Raw genomic sequence first — 20,154 nt, 5'->3', positions numbered from 1 at the left:
ATAACGAAGCCACAAAAATATCAATATTAAGAATATTACTCCTACTTTTTTGTTTATATATATATATATATATATTTTTTTTTATAATTTTTATAAACAATAAATAAGTTTCTTTCATAATTTTCTGAATTTCCAAGCTGGAATCCTTTCTTTTTGTTAAAACCATTCAAACAAATATTTACCAAAATTAAGTATTTATCGTTTCATAAAGAAAAATTCGATAAGAGTTTTAACATTATGTTATAACATGCTAGATATTTATTTAATATCAAAAATTTATTCTTTTGCATTTTCATAAATTTTGCATTTTACTAAGGATAAATTATTCAGGACGCTGTTCCGATTTAGCATTAGTAATTTATGATAATTTAATATAACTTACATTAATGATAATGTGTGTCCCACAATTACAGTAAAATACTATTAATACCGTATCCTGGAGATAAATTAGCAGGGTTGGATAGTATCTAATTAAAATGTTAAAAGTTAAAAAAATGTCATAGTTTTAAAATTATTAATGATTAAAATTGGCTGCAATCATGAATGCATTAATAGACATGCGTTCTTACATAAAAATATTATTTGTTAAATGAAAAGATTTTTTTTTAATAATTATTAAAAATTTCAAATAATTTTATTTTATGTCAAATAATAAAAAACATTAGTAATAAATATAGAACGTATTGTAAATAAAATGTAGATAAGTTATGAAAGATTAAAATAAAATTAATCGTCAAAACGATACGATTGAGAGATTATTAAAACGTTTTTATTAATTAAAATGGGTTAGTTGTAAAATTCTACTTGATCGTATAATTTTTCTTATCCTTTTATTTATTTTTATATCATACGTACATTAAAAAATCTCTGAATATTGCTTTCTCTCTTACGCCAGTATATTTATGTAATATTTAATTCTGAAAAGATATAGAAAGGTCAAATGCAGAGACTTCAAATTCTACTAAAGAAATATATGGAAGGAAGGAAGGAAGGAAAGAAAAATAAAGTTACATACTTAAATATTAACATTTCTTTCCTAGGATGTTAATTTATTTGTATTTTATATAAATGCAATATATATACATATTGTATATAAGTGTTTTTTTTTTTCAAATTTCATCCAAATGTAAACACCATAAAGAAACCTCAGTAAAAATTTTATATTTTTCTTAAGTATTAATAGTCCAATTTTATTTTCTTCAATTTAACTTCAATTTTTATTATTAGTTTTAGTAATAAAGAAAATTTAATTATTTATAATGTTTCAACTCGATACTAAAAAATTGTCCTATTATAAATAATTATTATTAGTATATCATATTCTCATATTTGTTTCCTAAAAATTTTGTATGTATGGTATTCTGATGAAAAACTAAAATATGTCCAAAAGTTACATAGATATCGATACGTGAGCTCTCTATTCTATAAGCTTTATGCATTCTTGTATGCACAATATCGATAGATGCACGTTTCAGAATTATATTAAAACTCATTTATTCTATCTATTGTAAAATAATGGATATACGAGATGTTATATTTATCTGTAATATTATCATAATCTTAATTTGAAACACACAATTTATCTATAATACACACAATTTATATATGTTATACATTTGATATATAATTTTCAACACATTTAATATTTTGAATTTAATAATTCTTTTAGAATTAATAATATATATAATGTCACATCATCAAATTCTTGTTTAAGAAATTAAATAGTTATACGTGGCAATGATATTGAAATTTCTTTCAATAATCTATCAGCTAATTAATACAATGTAATACCTAAGCGTAAGAAATAAAACAATAAAATTAATTTATTTTCGACTACGAATATTTTTAATCCGATTTAAATCCACAGCAAAACTTTTTGGACTTTTTGGAATTGTACAATGCATACAATTATCATTATAAAGTTCTAAAGTGTAAAAAACTTTGAAAATCCATATATCGATCATCGTAAAGCGGAGATTCACTTGTAAATATTCCGTATTTTAAATAGAACTTGAGTACAATTTGTATGCATAGTTGTACAGTTCAGGATTAAGCAGAAATTAATGTGTCATTCGAATTGTCATTAATAACAGAAGAAAAATCAGTAAGTTAAAAGTCAGAATATACCAATTCGACACAATTCCATTTACTAATTTTGATCACTTCGTAATTTGAAAACTATTATGATGCTTTTAATATTTTATTATCACATTTTCCGATTCAAATCAATCTCCAGAATACGCTATTAAACCATTTTACCATTTTGATAATTATGAGACATCCTGAAAGAAAAAGGATATATTTTCATAAATATATGTGTATTTTTTCACATTTGATGCATAATAATAAATTGAATATCCGTCGATAGAATAACATAATTTGACATTGCAGTGTTCTTTTCAGGATATATTTTGAACCACCAAACTGTAGTCTGGAACATTTTCTTAGCTCGCGGGCTTAATACTATGGCTAACTTAGTGGATGAAACCGCGCGTTGGTCGGACGGACGCATTAGCTCCGCTACTTCGAAAATTCCAACTTCCGTGCGCATGAGAGAGGACGATGCGAAGGATTACAATGGAACGCATCTTCTTAGCTCTCGAAAGTCCTTCCGGCGTTTCTCCGTCGACATGTTGTAGAGTGAAACCGTATATTTTATCGAGATTTTAACGACCCAAACAGTTTTCGCGCTAATTCAGTCATCAATTTTCAAAACCGAAGCATGGCGAAGAATGGAAGTATAATATATCAGAAAAATATAATAAAAACACCGAATATTAAATCATAAAACATTCCGTTATAGCAGATTGCAAAAGAATTTCATCTCGGAAAAGGATGATTGTTCCAACAAAGCACACGGGAATTCGGAAAATTCTGTTAAAAGGAACGATATGAAATTCAAATCCAGTTGTCCTCGTGATTCTGTTAATATCCGTACTGTTCAAATTAAAGCATGTATAATTATCAGAGATTATATTTGCTACATTAATTTTACTTTGCCATTATTCATAATATGTAACGTAAATACTTAATGAATATTATACATTTCTAAATACGTTTCACATCCGCACATAGCGGACCAAAACCACCACATTACTCAATTATGATTCTATAGTACTTGGATTATAACTCTTCTTTAAATCAAGATAGAAAAAAGTGATAAAGTGGAAAAATTTTTCACCGTTTAATTATCTATTATTCTATGATAAAATATTTTCAAACAATGAATCAATGGGCTTAAAAAATACAATTCTTTCATGCATTTAAAAAATAGGATTATATATTTTTTTCATTACAAATCGAGTCTTTTCATGCGTATAAAAGTATCAGGGTAGAGTAATCGGAAAAAAGTCAATACTTTGTCAAATATTTTTGAAGGCTAATGTGTACTTTGCAGGAATTTATTTTAAAAAGTAACTTAAAAGAATAAATTACAATTAGTCCAATTGATAATGTTATTAAAACATTTTTTCAAAAACTTGTTAAAAAAATAACTAAAATATTACAATGATACATTCGAGTACTTGATGTAACAAATTTTATAATTTTATAACATAAAAATGTAATATCTGGTAACGTATTGACGATTACCTTATCCTATTTTTATACGCTTAGGTAATAAAAAGAAGAATCGATTTGCTTGTTAAAAGGCTAGCTAAAAAAGTATGTCATTTATTTTTAAAAAGTATTGATATTTTTTTAAAAGTAGATCTTACAAGTGTAAATCGATAATAATCACAGAATAGTAAATCACATTGAAGATTTTTTTATCATCTACCACTCACAGTTATTAGAAATACCCTGAATAATAAAATTAGATTATTTCTATTAATTGTAAGAATAAATTGAAAAAAAGATCTCTTCCGCTACTTAAGAATCCGATTGATGCGATTTCTTTTTAAACGGTATTCTCTATTACCGATATGATACGGATTTTTTTTTATCGTATTTTTATCGTAATTTACAGTCGCGATGAAACAGTTTTCGTGAAATTCACCAAAACTTCTCTATTGTTAGAAGGAGAGGTAAAAAAGCGCTGAAAGAAATTGACGCGCCACAATAACAGTTTCGAATGTGGCCCCATTACGAGCCCATAATTGTCTCCCGAGGCTATAATAGAATGAGTGTAATGGTAGCTATAACAGTTGGCATATACCGCCAATTCTATCCAATGAAGAATGAAGCGTGAGAGATCGAGAGAGAGGATATCGTTCGCGCACGGCCCGGCACGTGTCCCGATCCATTCCGTTAGCAAGCAAGCAAGCCAGCCAGCCAGCCAGCCAGCCCTTCATATTTGCACAGGAATAACCTTGCAGGAAAGAATAACTCTCACCGACTATCAGTACGAATCGCGCGATGAATGAACCATTTCGCTAAGCACTCGTGCGCGCCGATTTCCGTCGCGATAGAAGATTCGAGGTAAAACGAGACTGGAGCGTCACATTTTTCGGCAAAATTCTTTTTCCTCGATAAAGAGATACGTTGGCCCATCAAAAGGCTATTTGACGACCAGAAAAGTAAATTACTTTATTACACAGTCGGAAAATTTGTGTTAAATTTAACACATTCGCGTGTCTCAAATTTTTCTGTTAATTTAACACAAGATAAATATGATTAGAAAGTAACGGAAATATAGTTAAAAAAATTGAGTAAGTAATTTGTATTGTACATTTTTTACAGTAAAATTAATATTCATAGTATGTTAAAATAACATGTTACAATAAAATTAACATTTATATGTACATGTATTAAATTAACATTTTATCTTATAATTTATGTTTTTAAATACATTATTTTTATTTGTTATTTATAAGTTGTTATTTTAACACTAAGAGAAAAAAAATATATATATATATATTGAATTTTTAACATAAATATAAAATATTTTTTCTGCATATGAATCAAGTTATACTATATTCTGTGTTAAATTATTATATATATTACATATAAATCAAAATTGTATCAGCTATTCATCAACTGTAAACAGAAATTCATAGATAAACTCCACGTTGAAAATTACTACACCGAGATCATTTTACCGCAATTTATATTATTATTTAATGAAAAACACGACTCAAGCGGAATTATATAAATCAACGAGTGAAATTAGGCGGAAGGATTAAATCCGCGATAGCAGAAAGCAACGAGACAAGAATGTTTCGGACAAGGTGTTGTTTGCGATTCCTTTTCAGGCACGTTTACGACGAAAAGAGGGAATTTCTAACGTCCGTCCATTTACTCGCATGTGATCCAACGAGTATCCGGTAGAAAACATCCCAACCCGATGCTGGCTGGTTGCTTGGTCGGAGAGACGACGAAAGAGATACGAAGTAAAACGTAAAATCACGCCGATCTCATTCGCCTCTTTCCTTTACGCCGAGCTGTATAACGCGGCGTTGCCATTTCTTGAGGAATCGGTCCAAATATCGAGTCCGTTCACGATCGCATCTTCGTCAGATTTGATATACCAACATATTATCGAGTGGAAAGAAAGAGAGGGAAAGAGCGAGCTACCCCCGTCGACCGACGTAAGAAAATAACGAGACTATCTTGCGCACGAGATAACGGCACTCGACTCAGAATTTGCGTACGCTTGTACATCCCCTCGTAATCCTGTCTGTCTTTACTTCTCGCTCCGAGTCGCTCGGTGTTCGTATCTACTGAATTAAGATACCCAGACGATGCTGCCGTGGTACGATATATAATTAAATCTTCTTGCATCCCGCGAGACGAACGTGACACGACGTGTTTCTTCCTCTCAGTGAAACGCACGGCAATTTTTTATAATCAGCAGTAAATATATTGCGAGACGTGCATTCCCTTGATGCTACCTTTCCTCTCGAGATGGCGATTTTCACTCGCCGAGCGAGCGACAAATTATCGCGCCGTCCAATTCATTGATCGTCGAAGCGACTGATATTTCGATCAAAAAAATTCTCTACAGTGTTTTAAGACGCTCAGTATTATTAAATTACTAGTCAATTTCATTTTTGATATTACGTACATTTTCAGGCTTTTAATTTGGAAGAGGAATGTTTATCGCTCGATAATATCGAATATTCTTCTTTGAAGGGCTGTCTAATTAAAACTTACATAGTACACAGTGCGTAAAAAAAATCAACCAATCAAATGTTTCGTATAAAAGTCATCATATTGTTGAGATTGTATGATATTTGATCAGAACGATAAAAATAAATATTTATTCTGATTGATACAATTTCATGCAATCTCAATTTTCAGGCTCTATTCATCTCCATTAAACTTTTCTAAGGAATAGGCGTGATTAACGAATCGTTTTATATATAATAGAGACTGTAAACTGTAAGCAAACAATACCTTCCCTACATAAAATATTTAATTTTGATTTTTTTGCTTTGTCATAAAAATTGGGATCGTATTATAATTTCATTAAATTTTTGAAAAATTTATTCATTATTCGATATATGCGATATATGACTATTCATTCAGGGTGAATATAAATATTTTAAATGTGAATTAATTTAATGTGAATTTAAGTGTGAATAAAGGTTTTTAAATATCTGAATATATTCATATTCGATTTTTCACAGTCAGCTTTAAATGACCTTCAACTGACTTTGATCATGACCTCGATCCTCAAAGAGATCAAAGTCAGTTTCTTCCTAGTTTTCACCTTTCTCTCCCAAAATATCTTGTTAAAAAACTATTCAGTCATGTAATAGAGATGTTGTAAAATAACCTTGAATTTTTTTGAAAGATTATAGAACGGTAAAAAACAAATTGCTGATACAAACGGAAGGAATAAAAATATGATTCAAAGATTAATGTTTTGTTATTTTAGTTTTCAATTCCTTAAAATTAATTAGTGCTTTTTAATTAGCATAAATTAAACGGATTTTATAAACTCAGCGTCACTTTTTTAACTACACCTAATATTACAAATTTTGGGGTCAGCTTCGAAGATTCCAAGATCCTTTTGGCTAACTATGGCCTTTTTCGCTCGTGTTAAAAAATGCTTTATCGAAGAAATCGAGACTATCAAATAAACATTAATATAACGACGATTGCCTTTCTAATGATACGATTTATTAACGGATTTATTAGCGTTAAAGATTGTCCTTTAATATTCAGGAATCTTAGTAAGAAGCAAGTTGCATCGACCAGCTTGATTAACCTGATTCTGTTATGCTCGGACTACTCTCATTATATTATCTTGGATTACAGTATTATCAATAGAGCTGGGTTTAGGAGTGCTGGCCAGTAAGGTAACTTGTACGTACTTAATTAAACAGTTACCCTACAATCCTGACATGACATCGTTAGATCGATATTGAGAACATTTTGTTTCCGCTTTAATATTATATAGAACAATGTTGAATCGAAGCGCGTTTTATATATATATCGTTGAATGAACGTTTGGAAATCGCGCGTAAATAGATTAACAGTCAGGCAACCAGCGCAAAAAGAATTATACTGTAATCGCCCAACTTTTTTACTACCGTCTCGGTCGCCGCTCTCGTTTTTCTCACATTACGTAAGATAGAGCCGGAGCGGACTGCGAAGCGGCTGCTCAAAATACAGTAAATTTGTAAGTCGTCCGAGGCAAGCGCTGGCAACTTATTTCAGTCGTTTCATTAGCGTTTAGAAGGCAAGACAACTTTAAGAAACGACGACGTCGCCGCGGCAGCTTTTTAATCGTGTCTTTCGGTGAAAAGCACGGTAAAGAGCAAACGGTAACGCCGGTTCACGCCGTGAAACCGGTGAAACAACCTACGTTAGACGATTAAATGTCTGTATTTAATTTCCAAGACACAATGAGAAGAAAAAGTTTTTTTTTTTTTAATTTTCTATATTACGATGACCGTAAAATCTGTTTAAAAGTCTCTTATTATTAATAGAGAAGAAACTTTTAGGTATATTGATCTAAAGACTCTTGAAATTCAAAACTAAGCGAAAAATGTAGAGCAAATGAGAACTCAAACAGTACAAGAGCATAAAAATAAGTCGTCAAATCTATTTTTTTTTTTAAATATGTAACAATTTAGATGCTCCACTTCAAGCCGTCCCCAAAGTAATCATAATACAATACCTTATTTTTACTTAGAAAGACGATTTAGTCGACGATGTATCTAAAAATTTAATTAAACGCAGATCTAAAAATAATTTTATCATTTAGAATTTTTATTTTTACTTATACTTGTAATTATCGAGAAATTAAAAATATAATATACAATATAACACACAAAGAATTTATTGTAGTAGATATCTAAAAATTTAGTTTAGATACAGATTTAAAAATAATTTTACAGGATCATCAAAATAAATTATGTAGGAATTATGTAGCTCAAATTGATCGCTAAAATATCAAAACTTTTTGCAACGTTACTTGAGTTTCCTATATATTATTTTGATGGTCCAATAAAATTATTTTCAAATTTGTATCTAGCTAAATTTTTAGATACTTCTTTAGATACTTTCATATACACATTCCGCAGTTTCTCGATCTCCAAATAAGTATTCTCTGAAAGTGAATCAGCAAAATGCTACTACACTTATAACTGATGTAATAAGCGAATATTTACTATTTTTCAGTAATAATACTTAATACACTGATTCACTTTTAGAGATTGTAATTTTCTGCATATTCGCAGAAATCACATAATACATTAAATAATACACTGATTCACTTTTATAAATTGTTAAAGCGGATAAAAGGTTGAAGATCAATATTCTACATGTTCTGCAAACTATCAATTTCACACAGTGGCATAGTTTTTAGCAAAGTTATCCCCGCTCCGGATAGAAAACGGGATACAATAGATCGCGCTACAGCAACAATCAATTCAAGTTTGAAATCGCAGCGGAACGCTTCGGAAATGTAATCGTGAATGTTACATATGGCTTCGTCCATTCGTTCTTGCGCAAATATCATGACCGAAACGAAAGACATGAAAAGGCATCGGCGAGAGATGCTAATACGGACGTAGAGGAATGCTTTTTCGCTAATGGTAATAGCAACCCGTCTTCGGGGGCATTTTGTTTCCGTGAGAACATGCGAGCGAGTTTCCGCCATTATCCGCTTTTTTATGCGGCCGGAATTAAGAACACAGATCATGCTAGACGACCATTATGTAACTTTCGCGTTATCGTCCCGTTTGCCATCCCGGTTTCTTTCAGAATTAAGAAAACCAAGAGACGCAAAGCAGAGGTTGTCACTGTGAGAGCGCGACCACGAGTTCTCTGGAACAGCAACTTTTTAAGCTCGCATAATTTTTTTAAGCAGCCCACCTCGCGTAAGTGCAGTGCCGCGCCTAGCATCGTGCAATTTTATCGACGTGTCAACGTTAGGTCAACCCTCGTAAGTTGCCGCGCCTTAAACTTGCGAGCAATACGTTTTTTCGTGTCGATAAGATACAATCTAGATAAATTTCTTCACTCCCACTGGCAACGGCCGCGGCCGTACAAAATTGTCGTTCGGTAATAAAGAAAGTTAGGGTAGATTCCAACGGTAAACGTTTTTTAGTCGATAAATACGCGATAGAAATAACATACTACTTTGATTCACCGCTCAAGTTTAATTGACCAGCAGTTTATTCTCCGAACGATCATTTACTGGTCACGCGACGTGTACATTTATCGGAGATACGAAATGCTGCATGGAAATTAGTTTACGCGCCGAGTGATATAAGTGCAATAATTGTCCCTACAATAATTTAAATCCCACCCGAATGTAAATCGCGGAATAAATACATTATCGCCGGCGCGGTGCATTCGTTATTACGTTCATGAATTAAACGACGAATGAATTACAATGATCGTGAGCTTTCAGCGTTATCGTTTCGTTCTGACAGGTTGAGCCCTCAGCGGCGAAATCACGGCATCGAGAAATGTACATAGATGATAAAGCGAGAGCGAGAACGAGAGAGGGGGGGGAGGGGAGGGGAGGGGAGGGAAATGAAGGGTCGGTCTGTACGCGGAAACGCTGCTGCGCCTGGATTCATGATTTCTTAAATAGCTCGCAGTAAGTGCCTGGCAATTCGCTTCATTTACATCGTCAACACGTAAACGATGCAAGCGAGCAGCGAGCAACGGAATTAATGCGTACCTTTTGCGACAGCGCGTTTCTGCCTCACCCTTTCTCTTCTTCTCTTCCGGGGGGGGGGGGGAGACGAGGAGCACGACCTCCGATAAAATTATATCCGCAGGAGAGACATTTTCGCTAATTAGTTAATTGAGCCGAAACCGCCACGTTACCTTTTGATTTTTATTGAAAATTTATCCATAAATGGCAAATGGTTTGATTACAGAGCGCTACTAACCTCCCTCCCCCCCGCCCCCCTCCTCCTCCACCTCGCACGCGTGTTATTACTTTAAAAACGATTTAATTCAATATTTGATATCGTGTATACAGAACTTTTCGCAATATTATTTCGTTTGTTTGTTTCATATCAATTAACAAACACTGGGTAAAAAAGATGAAAGCGGCGTGGCCAGAACGAGAGAGGGTGCGGATGCGGATTGTGAATCAGGACAGATAAATTTCCGGATAAAATAGCTATTCACTTTATACTCTTCCCCCTCCCTCCTCTCCCCCCCTCCCCCTATCATACGAGTTTCCATTGCGCGAGTTTCACTTTTTTTCTTAATTAGTTTAACAGTACCTCTGTGTAGTCCGACTTAATGAAAATGTTTCAATTTGAAGATTGCCTGTAATTAAAAAATTCATTATACGTTTTTTTTTTTTTTTTTTAATTCGTTGCTGAAAACGCTTTCTCGCTTTCGCATTCGGTATCTAAATGTAGCGAAATTTCAAGAGGCGGAAAAAAAAAATCGATGCTAAAACTTTCATTGGCTCGCGTGTTAATTTTGATACGAGCCAACCAGATGGATACGATGCACATAAAAATTGCCCCAGACGATAACCATCTAACTTTCATGCCGGCCGTCATACCCGTCCGCGTCCCGTTTTCCCACGTGCGGTGGACACCATCGACGTAAAAGCGACAGGAGAGGAACGAGAGGGAGGAGACGTCGACATACATATCTTTGATTATCCGTTACATTTTTTATGCCACGTGTCTGCGCACAAGCTGAGTAAGGAGGGGAAAAAAAACGTTTGCAATATTAAATAATATATTTCTTTGGCAGTGATGTGGATTATGTATCGCGATTTAAAAAAATCCGTTTCAAACGGAATTTTATATGTTGGGCGAATAGTGGTAAGAATTAAATTTCTATTAAAGTAAGAGGATAATACTCACTTGATATACAATAAAAATGTCTTGTCTACTCTATTATTGATTTTCTTTTTAGGTGCGACACAGAATGCCGGTGTCTCAGGATATCTTGATCCACGCTGGTATTCCAGGATTCGCGTCTGAATAATAACGTATTTGCAAGGACGAGCTCGGAAGCAAATCGTAGCGTATAGGGTGATTTCTATACGGAGCGGTGGGGAGGAGAGAAACGACTAAATTCGGCTAGTCGGCTAAAAATTCAAATCGTCTGAATGCTAAGCATCCGAGAGCTTATCTGCTCGCCAGACTGCGGAATTAAGATCGATATGCGGGATCGTTCCGTCTGGCAAGCGGGGGCCCCACAGCGTTTCTTGTAGAGCCCCACGGTAATGTCGGTCGAAGAGTTACAACGCCGCCTGGCACCGTCGAAAGCAGCAGCGCCAGCATCTCGGAACGTGAAGGAAATTCCTCAACCCTGCTGCCTGCCTGCATTTTTTACGTCTTATATTTATGTAATATTTATCAGCGCAAAATTTTCTATCCGCAACCTGAGCGACATTGTATCGACCCGACGAAGTAGACGCCAAAATTTCTTCGCTATATTCTAGCTGTAGAATATAAATTACACAGCGATAGATTATTAACAGATTGTTAATCAAGATCGACAATAGATTGTTGATACATGCTCGGTACTTTTTTATTCTTTTTGTTTTTTAATATTTATTCTATCTAATCTATTATACATATATTAAAATGTATGTACGTCGGATTTTTATCGAGGCTAGAAACAGATGAAACATTTGAATTTCAGTTATTATAGATCGTCCACTTTTAAGTATAACACTGAATAATTAATTTTAATCAAACTTTTTGTTTTTCAATAAGTAATAGGTGTCGTAAAGATTTTCATATTGAAAAAGGGTACGACACTTGATGGATACGATAAAGAATAGGACTTTTTAAAAAAAATTGCATTACTCGTCAATTTTTAGAAACTACGTTTTACATTTCTTATATAATGTATGTAATATACCTATCAAAAATTTAAGTACTTTTTCATAATATATGAAAATAAATGTAATAGTATGATATCTTGTATCGTTTACGTAATTTTAAATAAAATATTTTTATTAGAAATATTTAACATAAAAAAATTACACTGATTTACAAGAATTCTGTTCCTCACTCTCTGTGTTCAAATCTGAATGGATAATTCTTATGTATTTTACTCCGTAAAGTGAAAGAAAAAATTATAAACTGTTTAAATTTTTAGAATTTTTTTTTTTTAAATAAAGTTTGTGATTTTTATCGAAAGCTGTAAAAGATGGAAATTTTTTCAACGTTATATTATTGGTCAGCAAATAAAAATTCAGCAGATGAGAAACAAACGTCTTATTTAAAAATCACCGCAATTAATAGAGTTGTCTAAATTTTCGGCTTGTTCAATTTTTTCGATTCTTTTATGTCAATTTATATTATTTCGAACACATTAATTGTAATTAATTAACATAATAACTTTATAATAACATTAATTATATAGTTTCATTGGTTCACTAATACTGATAATACATACAGTGCATGCTTACTACACAAAACCGATCCTCTTTTGTGAAAGTATCCTAACCGTAATCCACTTCGAAGCTGTCAGAAATTTGAGAACGTTACAGAGTTATCCATCCATAAACGGAGATCCAAATGCGAGCGATCTATTGTAATTACCATCGCCTGTTTCGAACTTCCGGTTAATCCACTCCACGGCAATCATTTCATCAAATGGTTTTCGAATATCGATTCGATTGGCGCTCATTTTACAGAATATAAAACCGACACGTTTGTACTAGGCAATTTTCGATTGCTATATAATGAACCTCGTCTCTAATTCGACGTTCATATACGTTACTTGCATTTCAATGCGCATAATTAAACGCGGAAATCGCCGAATGACAGACAAGTGCGACGGATGGAAAAGAGAAAAAAATAAATAAATAAAAAAAAAACCATCGAAACGTCAACAGGTCGTCATTCTCTCTTGTCTCGTTTTCAAATTCATTAAATCGCGTTTAATCAATTACGCACATTCGACATCTTCTTCCGCTACTTTCCCTCGCAATTTTGCGATCTCGTTTGATAAAACGGCAGATGTTTATTCGACGACGGATCGACTACGCGACGATCTGGTAAATATCTGGTAAATACGCGATGCATTTAATCGGTGCGCGCGTGCGAGCCTTCCAAAAAGTTTCTTCCCCCTCGATGTTGATCCTGTTACCAGAGAGCTAGAGGATTAAGCACGATACACGGACGATTGCCTTACACGATCACCAAGTAACTTTCACGTTATCGTCTCATCCACTGGCCGTTTATCCTGTGCAGCTCAGCGCCGGTCGGCCAAAGAAGAACCGACCGGAGTGCGCCAAGGCGAGAAAGCTATCGAGTTACGGAAACTCCCGAGTGTGAAGGAAACTCTTTAATGTTTTCGCCACGTTCTCTCGTCCTTTCCTGCTGTCGGGAATTTATTTAATCGACGCAATAGCGAAATGCACGTCTAACGAATTCCGCGAATGCGTCTTCATGTTTTACACAACGCTTTAAATAGAAATCCGCAGTCCGATCGTTAGATGAATATTGAAATCTCTGCGATCAGCTTAGTCGTTAGATTCACTCTTGCGATTCCTTTCCTTCTCCTTGGTGTTTAATCGAGCGAAGAGGATGGGAAGCTATTTGTTGGAGGTTTTAATATCGTCCAAAGATACATAATATTGAAACATATATATATATATCTTACTTTTCGCGGAGATATTTTTCTTCAAGGATATTATTTTTCTTCTATTTTCGAGTAAATGACAGAAATGATTGTTACAATTTTCATTTTGAGATGACCTCACTTTGTAGGTTTACGCAAAGACGTATTATAGGATATATCTGCGTAATATTGAACACGTAATATTAAATAAAGCCAACAAAATACTGATCGTCTGAAAACTTGGCGGCAGTTACGAGTTATCGGATTACGAGATTCAATCCGATATACAGGAAATCATCTCGAACGATCACCGGTGGATCTTAACCGCGCCACTGGCTTTATCTCTGCTTTTTTATATTGATAGAATTATGAAATGAAAAGGAAAAAAATAAGAATATATATTCATATATACCTAAGAAGACAAAAATTTGCGTTATAGAGATATCCTATTTATATAAGGAGAAGAGAGAGAGAGAGAGAGAGAAAGAGAGAGCAGCCAAGCGCGATAACTTCACAAATGCGAAAGAGATTCTATGATATCACGACGTGTATCTCGTGGCAACGAGAAACTATGCGAAACACTCTTCCATCTGCTTTATGTAACATGTAACTATGCGAAGAGCGCGACGAAGAGACGCGTCTGTGATTCGATCCTCGAATAACGTTTAACACTGGTGGTATACCGTTTGCCGTCAATATTATACTTTTGCACGGGAAATTTTCCAAGAGCTGGAAAACTGCTCGTCAAAATTAATTAGCGGATTCCGCATGTGTGCGACGTTGCCTGAAAAAAAGCTATTAAAAAGTCCTTACATCTAGGCAGCGCGGCCATCTTCTTTTTCCAAACAGAGCTATTTATATAGCGGTCCCCATTACCGCTGGAGATTAAAGAGCGCGAAGGCGCAATGGACAGACTGAAAAATGTAGGAATCTCTCAAGTAGAAACGGGATTACTCACGTTTAAAATTCCCCGACGGACAAAATCGCCGCCGCTTCGATCCTTCCAGAATTACAAGACCACCGGTTTTATTTGGACAAGTGCAAGAGAGAGAACTGTAAGAGGGCAGGGTAGATAGAAAGACCGCAAAAGTCTATCAAGTAACCAAGCGGAAGGTGACCTATTTGGAATTCGCCGGTGGTCGAAATGATCGCTTTGGATACTTGTGTCTTAAAAAGAATAACCGCGGAAGTTATTGCTTAAAAGAAAAATAATGCAAGATTGAAAAAAAATGTAAGAATCATTTATTATTTTATTGTTTCGTTTATACACACGCACATACGCTATTATTTTTATTTTTATCATATCTTAGGCTTAGGCTTCAAACATTATGCTGATGCCTCACCTTTAAAAGTGCACTTTCCTCTACTTTGTTGTTATTATTATTATTTATTATATTTGTTTAAAATTAGTTGACGTTCAAAAATGCTACAGTTTAAATTTTTGCAATTTCAAGAAAACTCAGAGATATTCGCATAAAGTTATAACGGTTGAGAGGTGGAATAAGGGCAGAATATATATAGGTGAAAGGATAAAATAATGTGTAAGTCAATCGAGAGAGTAAATTCGGGATTTTACGGCAACCGAGAATTCGAGCGAGCAGTGGAAATGACCGTTCGCTCTCGCTCGTCTCCGCGGTGTTAAATTACCGCCCTTATTTGGACAAGTACGAAAGATCCTCCGCGGATGCGAGACCGAAGGGATTTAACGCCAGGATCCCGTTACCGGGACAAAGGATTAAAGCTCGATGCACGGACGATCACCAACTAACTTTCGCCTTATCCTCCCATTTCCCGTTTCCCGCCGCAAGCTCGCAAGCTCGCAAGCTCGCCGGCCCTCGCCGTAGTATAACGCGGCGGAGTGAGCGCAGGGGCGAGAAACCTGTCAAGTGCAATAACTCGAAATGCGAGAGAAATTCTTTCGCTCTATACAGACCGCTCCTTCCCCCGAGTGCGAGTGGCTGCACGAAACGCCCTTCCTCTTATTCTTTTTACGTCTTTTTTGACGTAACGCGTAGGAGAAGCCCATTACGCCGCACCACCGGTACCATTGCGAGCGAGTTGATACCGAGCTTATGGTTCAAATAAGGAATAATACTCATCCCGAGATTTCCCGAGTACCAGCGCTGTAGCTACATATCTCGAGTAGCTGCACGTCGCAAAGACTGTGGCATACATTAATTACGTTCGTTAACATAATGCTGTTTCTTTTACTCGCGATTTAGCTCTGAAATTACCTTATATTGCATGTTGTCACTGAAATAGTACCGTCATGCTGATATTGTACTCATAATTTCGAGATCCCTAGTACGTCACATACGTGATGAAAATTAGAAAGAAAAGTTTAAAAAAGGTGTAGCACTGTGCACAGACATAGACTATCCTCGATTATTTGTTAAGCTTTCTAAAATAGCATACTTTTAAAGTATACCATTTTAATATTACATTTACGTTTTTTCGAATACTATATATATATATATATATATATATATATATATACACACAAAGAAATATCCAAGTCAATAAGTACATATAATATGAACGTGAAATATGAGAGTTATATCAGAGAGCTGTTATTTTATTTTAATTCAATCAGAGAAGAAATGAAGTAGATTTGATTTATAAATAAAATATATCTCGAATTCTCTCCCTGGCAAATGTCATTGGGCGGTCTTGCAGGACAATCGCGGGACGACGGACTCTCCTTACACTCTCCGGCCCAACAATGGACGTCGTTCGGGCCACTCGGAATTTCGGATTTATGGCGAGGAGCATATTCCATACGGCGGCGTCCAAGAAGCGTACGTACGCCCGCAATTCCCCCATAAATTCGAAAATCTCGAGAGTCGCGCCGGATACTCCCCAAGGGATCGCCGGTCGATCCTATTACCGGGCCACAGGATTAAGCCCGATGTACGGAAGATCGCCCCGGACGATCGCCAACTAACTTCCGCGTTATCCTCTCGTCCGCCGACCGTTTTTCCCGCAGCTGAGAGACCCGAGATCGTGGTGGTGCGGTGCAGCGCGGCACGGCGCGATGCGGTCGAAAGTGAGACGACGACGACGCGATACGCCGGACGCCACGAGTCCGAGAGGGACGGACGGCAGCTTCCGTCCGCGCTCCTCCGAGCGGAGCGTATTTCGCCAATTTCGTTAGCGCCCGCACGGACGCGCGAGCGCGCGCTCCCGCCATCCTCTTTCGCGTACATTGCACTTACACACGCACACACACATGTATATACGCGTATACGACAAACGCATACTCTCGCCGAGCGTGGAAGTGAGAAATGCGCGCGTACATACGAGTAACGCATCGAGAGAGAGAGAGAGAGGGAGAGAAGGGGGTGGGGGTGAGGCGGTCCTCGCGCTAGAAAGAGAGAGATGGAAGATTTTGCAGCGATCATCGACTTGGAGAACAGCGCAGTCGCCCAGGAAGCAACTCGAACTCACTCACCCTGCCCTCTCTCCCTCCGTCCTTCTCCTCTTCCTGCTCTCCCAAACCCCCCCTCGACCTCTACCTGATCGTTCCATCCTTCTCACGCTCTTTCTACCCCGCGCTGCCAGCCAGGTGGTCTTCCGCCCTCCTCGAGCGCCGCCGCCACCATCGGCACAACCACCACCACCGCCAGAACCACTGCCATCACCTCTACCACCACCAGCACCACACTCAGCAGCGGTACCAGCAGCAACAGCAGCAGCAGCAGCAGCAGCAGCAGCAGTAGCAGTAGCAGTAGCAGTAGCACTAGCAGCAGCAGCAGCAACAGCACTGCCGTTCGCTACCACCTCTTCGACTTTGTCGCGTCTCTCTCTCTCTCTCTCTTTCTCTCCCTCTCCTCCTCTGTCTCTCTCCTCTCCCTTTCCCTCATACATCGGTGTGCGCACCCCCGTCCCTCTTGGCTCGCCGCACCAACCCTCTCTCACGCGCGCCTCGGTGCCTCGTCCTCCTCCGGTGCCGATGCCGCAGTACCGACTGCTTTCCGCGGAAGGTGGAAACCCGTGTAACGCAGCCGTATATAGATTTTCAATTAGTCAAGGGGCGGCCGTGGAGAAAATTATGTGTCGCGTGTCACCACGAGTCGCCGCAAGTACTTGAAACACTCGTCGCTGCCGTCACAACTCGCCGCTGTCAGCATCGTATACTCTTTGGATTTTACCGACGCAATTCACGTTTACGCGCGCGAGTGGGAAGCCGCGTGCATCTTCTTGCGCGCGTGTTCTCTTTAGTTCGCTCGACTGGCCAACGTGGAAAGATCGATTTCCCACCGGCGACTCTTCTCCAACGCATTCGATACGTTTGGGGGGTGGGAGGGGGGGGAGGGGGGGGGGAAAAAGTATAAAAAAGCGCGCGTACGAGTTCACCGCGACCGAGTGTTTACCAGGATCACATTGTGGTCTCGGTCCTTCCCTCTTCTCCCATCCGTCCTGTGTGAAGAGCGATGATAACTCGTCGCCAGTGACGACGGTCGCGGGAGTTGGGAGATAGGTCGGTCTCCTTCACCTGCCGCCGTCGTGTTGCGCTGCGCCGCGCTGCGCTGCGCCGCGCCGCGCGCCGAGCGCCGAGCGCCGAGCGCATCATCGTCGCGGAGCGTTCCCGGCGATCTCGGAGAATCAGGATCACTCGCGGGAGCGAGGATGTTGCGCGCGGCCTTCGCCGTCCTACTGCCCCGGCTCCTCGTATTGTCGTCGTTGCTGATCCATTCAGGTACGCGATCGGTCATATTTCTTCACAGATAAAGTACAATATATTACACACCGAGACGCGGATTGAGAGAGATGGATTTGTCGCGTCAAGTATATTCTGACGCCAAAGCGGTACTCTCCGTTCTTCTCAGATAAGCGTGTACAAGTTTTACAATCAAATAAAGTGACGTCCCATTAAAGTCTCGGAGTGGATTCTTAGCGTCGAAATTTACGAAAGAGCAACGTGAGAGAGAGAGAGAGAGAGAGAGAGAAAATAGTAGTCAATCGTGCAAGTATCGAACAATAATTAATAGGAATGATATGATATATGATGAACAATTTTAATCGCGAAAAAATTTTCAAATATCCTTTACAAAAATATAATATCGGAAATTCATTAATATTTATTTTGAGTATCAAGAGTTCAACGATTTTAATATTCAAAATAAATAATCATATATTATATGTATCCAGAGACGGAACGCTTTTGCTTAAATATTTAAAAACTTGGCTCAAATATCTAATAATTATGTAGGGAATTCGAGCATGATGAACTATCTGTAAAAAAAATTGACATTCGGACACCAGCTTGAATGAACGTCCTATACATAATTATTTTGATAATACGATAAAATTCTTTACAAATCTGTATCTAGTCTGTTACATTTTCGGATACCTACTTCAGTTTTTGTACCTTTCAATATCTATTAAATTGTCCAGTATTGAATTGTATTTCCCCATAAAGGATGTAGAAATATACAAATTGGAGAATTACATCATACGGTTTAAATAACTTTCAATGGGACTGCATAAGATTTCATTACAAGCATAATATCTCTAATCGTAGAGAGGAAATGTAGTTACTATTGCGAATCAACGTTGGCATGACAATAACCGAATCTACATGAATAAAGCCCTCGTAAGAGACATCGAAATCCATTTTTCGACATGCGTACGCGCATTTGACGTGCCAGGCATATTTTGATTGTTTGTCCAAGTTCAATAGCATGAATCGCTTCTGATTTGCGAGTTAAAGTACCTGCCGTTGGAAAAAAATAATTTCAATGCGACGCAACGTATCGTATCGGCGGCATTTATTATACGACAAGTGAATTAGTAAATTAACGTATCCGCTAATGCCCGACGTCAATTTCACAATTATCTTCAAATCGTCCGATTAAATCGTCGACGGAGAAGCACCGAATGTACATGTATACATCGACAACAAATGCATACCTTGTGCACGGCTCGTCTAGCTTGCTCGCGCGCGGCAAAATGCAACGTGACATGGAAGAATAAAAACCAGAAGAATAAAAGCTAGGCGAATAAAAGCTAGTACACAAAGCGCGCCATGCATTTATGTATATCCATGCAAAGCGCCGGGAATAACAATATCTAGTCGCGTACGAAAATACCGAGAGACCTCTTCGATCCGCGATAAACAAAAATTCGCGAGTCGATATATAATTGAATTACATTCAAGTTATCGACAGAGAGAGAGAGAGAGAGAGAGAGAGA

General features: G+C 37.0%; 2 protein-coding genes across 2 annotated transcripts in view; one reads left to right on the top strand and one right to left on the bottom strand.

The window, feature by feature from the left end:
• LOC105154175 (uncharacterized) overlaps positions 1 to 18,032 on the bottom strand; it is a 217,939-nt gene extending 199,907 nt beyond the window's left edge. The window contains exon 1 of the mRNA XM_011069523.2: positions 17,475 to 18,032. Within this exon, the coding sequence (XP_011067825.2) occupies positions 17,475 to 17,826 (352 nt within the window). The 5' untranslated portion in view covers positions 17,827 to 18,032. The remainder of the gene's footprint in view (positions 1 to 17,474) is intronic.
• Positions 18,033 to 18,302: 270 nt separating this feature from the next.
• The window catches only part of LOC105154174 (uncharacterized), a 39,018-nt gene continuing 37,166 nt past the window's right edge, over positions 18,303 to 20,154 (top strand). Inside the window, exon 1 of the mRNA XM_011069520.2 lies at positions 18,303 to 18,658. Coding sequence (XP_011067822.1) covers positions 18,589 to 18,658 — 70 coding nt within the window. The 5' untranslated portion in view covers positions 18,303 to 18,588. The remainder of the gene's footprint in view (positions 18,659 to 20,154) is intronic.

The sequence above is a fragment of the Acromyrmex echinatior genome, chromosome 7 (genome assembly GCF_024713525.1).
Source record: "Acromyrmex echinatior isolate Ae372 chromosome 7, ASM2471352v2, whole genome shotgun sequence".
NCBI classification, from domain to species: Eukaryota; Metazoa; Arthropoda; class Insecta; order Hymenoptera; family Formicidae; genus Acromyrmex; species Acromyrmex echinatior.
Note: the sequence above shows the minus strand (reverse complement) of the source record. Positions and strands in the feature narration are given on the sequence as shown.